The sequence below is a fragment of the Cyprinodon variegatus genome, unplaced genomic scaffold (assembly GCF_000732505.1).
Source record: "Cyprinodon variegatus isolate N-32 unplaced genomic scaffold, C_variegatus-1.0 Scaffold1489, whole genome shotgun sequence".
Taxonomy (NCBI): domain Eukaryota; kingdom Metazoa; phylum Chordata; class Actinopteri; order Cyprinodontiformes; family Cyprinodontidae; genus Cyprinodon; species Cyprinodon variegatus.
Window position 1 is genome coordinate 74920 of NW_015151942.1, and position 5018 is coordinate 79937.

At 36.5% G+C, this 5018-nt stretch overlaps 1 protein-coding gene across 1 annotated transcript in view; it reads left to right on the forward strand.

The window, feature by feature from the left end:
- Nucleotides 1-1949: 1949 nt before the first annotated feature.
- LOC107103618 (NXPE family member 3-like) overlaps nucleotides 1950-5018 on the forward strand; it is a 27707-nt gene continuing 24638 nt past the window's right edge. Inside the window, exon 1 of the mRNA XM_015403388.1 lies at nucleotides 1950-2104. Coding sequence (XP_015258874.1) covers nucleotides 1964-2104 — 141 coding nt within the window. The 5' untranslated portion in view covers nucleotides 1950-1963. The remainder of the gene's footprint in view (nucleotides 2105-5018) is intronic.

Sequence of the window (5018 nt, forward strand, 5' to 3'; positions counted from 1 at the left end):
TGGAGGCTGAGCTGAAGCTCCTTGTGAGAACAGGCAGCTTAGGCTTATGCTTCGGGTTGGACCCAGTGAGGCATGGACCACATCCTGCTTCGGCTTTAACCCACTAGCGAGAGCCTTAAAGGGCGAAGCCTATATGAAATAGAATGTTGGTTAAGTGCTGTACACCCAGAATCTACGAATATAGGCATAGCCCTTTAAGTTCTGGGCCTCACTGGTTCCTAAATGGCTAAGGAAAATTGCTATTTGGGAGCCAATTGTCTGGCCTCACCGTTATTTATACGGACTGGAGTGGGGCCCACACAGCAGGTGGGCTTGGACTAAAGTTTTCAGTGCTTGCGCACGGGCCAAGGAATGAACCCACTAGTGAGGGCCTTAAAGGGCTACGCCTATATTAATAGAATCTGGGGTTACAGTACCTAACCAACGTATGTTGGTTACATGTCCCTGCACCAGGCAAAGTAGTACTGTAAGATTTAGTGCAAAAAAATAAGCAACTGCTGCCATTCGACAACAGCGTGAATCATGTTCAAAGTGGCACTACGCATTCAATGGGAGGTGTGGATGAAAAGGGATGATAAATAATTTACCAAAACTGTTTTCATGTGAAAAGCAAGTTTTTCCAAAGTCTGCCAGGGCATTTTGACAGCGTGGAGAAGTGTCAAAACATCCACGATCACCAATGGATTTGGAAGTGCTGGACTGCTGTGTGATGAAGAGAACATCTCCACTGCCCCTCAGAGGGTGTTGAATTCTGACACTGACAACAAGGAGTTCTTTGGTTTTGAAAGCGACAGCAAAGTAGAGAAGCGGAGAGTGGATGATGAAGCCACTGTAAGCCTGTTTGTTTCCGACACTGAAGAAGAGGACTTTGGTGGTTTTAGTGGGCAGGAAGAAAATAATGGCAATGGCGATGAATGACTGACTTTTTTTTTCTTGTTGAAGTATAAGCTGCATCTTACAGTAGTTTAAAAGGTAGGCCAAATCTACTTTTTCTGATGTGCATCTGATGTACATTTGTTACTCATTTAAACAGCACAGTACATGTTTCGTACTTGTAATTACCAGTGGTTGTACATATATACGTAAAAAGTTATACAAATATGTAGCGGTAGCTTTTTTTTTAAAAACTGTTAATAAAAGGGATGTGTTCCCAAACAGCCATCTCTTTCCTGACAATCCCCTTTGTGCATATTCTCTTATATATGTTAAACATTAAATACACATGCGGCTTTTAATTAGGTGTTGCTAATATATGAACAAAACAAGACTTTCCCATACATTTGGCTTGTGTGTCTAACATTCAGGTGCGCCTTGTAGTCCACAAAATACAGTAATCTACAAACATATGGGGTTTTTTTTGCAGTTATTTCCTTAATGTTTTTATTTTGCTATGATTTTGTTTCTCCATTAAACATAGATTACCTTGATTTGACAATGTCACGCTGTTCATGTATAATGTCTGTTGTTTTTTGGGCAGCAGTCAGCTAACAGTTATTTTTTAGCACTTTGCCTAATCAAAAGGAACTGTTGGCCACATGTTGTTGCAAGTGTTAAACTTTGACAGGATAAGTGTTACCTAAACTAATGAAAATCTAATGCCAAGATTAAACCTTTCTGTTTTTCAAGTTTAACTTTTATGAAAACATACAATTTGTAAGGCAAAAAGAAGTGTAGGTTAATTTCCAATAAAACTATAACTATAAAACTAAACATATTTATATAATTGATCATTTTAACTATGTAGTTGGATATTTGACTTTTGAAATGTTATGAAATTCTTACAATACCAATAACCTAAAAAGGTTGACATTTATCCTCTCTCACTTATCTTGCAGAGGATAGAAGAAACAAAAAAAATGAATCCTTTATTTTTTTCATAAAAAATTGAATAAACAACTGGAATTCAGTTATCTAACTACATTTTTTACTTTTTCTTTTAACACAGGTCAAGATCCATTCATCAATGATAATGGGAGTCCAAACTTTCAGAAAATATTTTCTTCTGAAGTACAGATGGATGCTCCTGGCCTTAGTTTTGTTTGGTGTATGCTTCATGTTTTACAGTGCCAGCTTCACTGATCACATAACCTGCACTTTCGCAGATGTGAGTATTTATTCTTTAAAACCTTAAGTCCAAATACGTTAGCATCATAAAATCCTAAAAATAAAGCTTTCCTTCAAATCCTTGCAAGGTAAAGCTTTAATTTACATTGGTACTAAAGCTAAAGGTACTAAAGCTTTGTCCATATAACTGTCACCTAACATAGAGTACAACTGTTGCATTAACTTAAATGTCAATTATTATTATTATTATTTTTATTTAGGTATAGATTCACCTGAACTGTTACCTCATAATCTCTGTTTAACCCTAACACTTGTGTTTCCGCAAATGAGAAATAATAATCAAAAATATTACAGCATTACTCTACATTGTTCTTGGTAGGAAAAAAATCTATCAAGTAAAAGTTCTACTCATCACCTTCAGTGTTTTCTGACACCAGGTTGTAGAAGCAGTAGTCTCAGCAGAGATGTTCAGACCTCTTTTCCTCAAACACCTCCTCTACAGGAAGACAAAGCATTCCCAAACCAGTGGAAAACATAGTCTCCAGCATCCCAGTATGCCCTTGGCCATTCCCTGGGTTCTCCCCTGGAGGTTTCACTGAAAGTGTTTAACAGGCATCCAGTACAGATGTCCAAGGCACTTTAGCTGACTCCTATCAATGTTACTCCAAGCCCTCCAGGATAGCCCAGCTACTCATCATATTTTAAGTGACTTTCCAGACACCCTTGTTTGATGCCAGATTTGTTATGCAATAGGCAAGTACAGGAAAATAGATTGAAAAGCTACAAATGAAGAGCTTTGCCTTTTCATTCAACTCTCTCTTCAACACACCTACAGTTACTGTTATAGCATCAGTTACTGTGTGACTGCAACAACGGCCTCAGTCTTTCTCCTGAGCATTTTTTAAACAAGAGCAAGAGACACTTCAACTTAAGACCCTAGCCCTAATCCTCTGACCTGGGGAAAGCAAATCACCCATTTCAAGTTCAGAACTATAGAACTCATAAATGGTGGAGCTTTGCTTTATTTAAACGTCCACAAACACAGCTGTGAATTCTAGGACATGCAGTAACTCTTGGCTACAATTAGCAGAACAACACCTTTCACAAAAAGGAGAAATTAAATCTGCTGGTCCTTATACCAGAACCCCTCTGGCTCCCACACCAGTTTGTAAGTCCGTTTGATGCACAATGTTGAAGAGGTGTGCTAGTCACAACAAATCCACAGCATCAAGAGATCTAAAATACTCAGGATGTATCTCAACCATCTTTAAAGTCACAATGAGCTTTTAAACTAACTTGGTGACTTCAGCCTGTGTAAAGAACAAGTCCAACTCTGGGCACCTAGTTTCTGCTTGTAGGAATGAGTTGAGTTGATCCTCAGACTATTCTTTCTACCATCTGAACATTTCCCCAGTCGTGGCTGGCAACTCCTCACTCAATGTATATAGTTTAAACAAAGCAGTTTGACTGAATGAATACCTTTGAGGCAGACTAATGATCTTTCTCAATAGCCTCAGCAAACACCTCCAAAACCCAAGTCTTTTTTCCTCTGCCACCACGTTGGCCTCAAAATACCTTTTACCTGCTTTAAAAGCCACACCAGTTGGCTACGTGCAGTAGAAATCGTTTCTGGTTTATAAATAGAACATTGTTTAAATCTAGATTTATCTTTGTAACCCTGATAAAAAGTTAGACAGGTTATTAAAATATTTGAAATGTTTCAGTAATTTTGATAACTTTGACTAAAAATATTTTGTTCCCCACAAAATTACTGATAAAGGTGAGTGATGAAAAAAAAAAAATATAAAGATTTCACATAATGGCTTGCATGGCAGTTAGTAGGAAAGCTAACTTGATCAACCATTAGGTGAGTTGGATAAAAAAAAAAGGTAATTGGTAAAAGCTAGCTTTTCACAGTGCTATATCTAAGTATGTAAATAAAGTTAGGTTGGTAGGAAAATTTGCGATTTAGCAAGACTTAGTACTTTATTTGTCATCAAAATGACCACATCTACAACTTAAAACACTTGAGCCAACAAAACAGAGGAGCTGAAGGATGCTATTAAAACAACCTGGGCTTCCTTAACACCTAAGTAAAGCCACAGAATTATTGCTTTAATTCATGCAGTCCAAAACCTATTGTTGAGTGTATACTGTACAGCAGTGATTTTCAAACTTTTTTGAGCACATTTTTTCATTTACAAAATCCTCAGGCAAAATGCCAACCAAAATTACCCTAACACTTAACATGGCACATATTATAGATATAGTTAATAATATATTTTCTAAATGTATTTACAGTATGCCCACTTGGGCCTGTTTTGATGAACAAAGCTTGGGATGTACCGGTATGGAGGACCAGCTCTACTATATTTAAAAATAAATACATAAATAAATATATGCTCAATAAATAAATTAGCATAGAATTAATTGCCCCCCCAAAATACAATAAACAAATAAATGTAGGTAGAAATTAAATTATACGGTGAGACATAAATGTATATATCTCTTTTAATTAGCTTCTTTGTGTATTCGCCTTTGTAATAATTGCCTTATTTATTTATTGTCCGTTATAATCTTCAACTTTTTTTGTTAATTACTTTTTTTTAAGTATTTATTTGTGTGCTTGTTATAATTTTTTTGTCTGTTTTATTCTTCCTTTTTATTTGTTTACCCTGTTTATTTCTTCAATGCTATTTATTTCTGCTTGTCGTTTTTACATTTCTGTCTGCATTTCTGCCTCGTTATGCAAATGAGGAGGGTTGTGTCTTAGAGAGACTTCTGCTCATTGGTTGGCGGCCCATCTTCTTAACACAAAGGGCTCAGAGTATTAAGTTAAAAGTACTCTTTTCTGTTGCTGTTGTTCAATAAAATTTTTGTTTTAAGATCATTTGAGGAAAGAACATTATAACCCATCTACCAATTTAATCAGGGGCGTGCACACATAGACACTA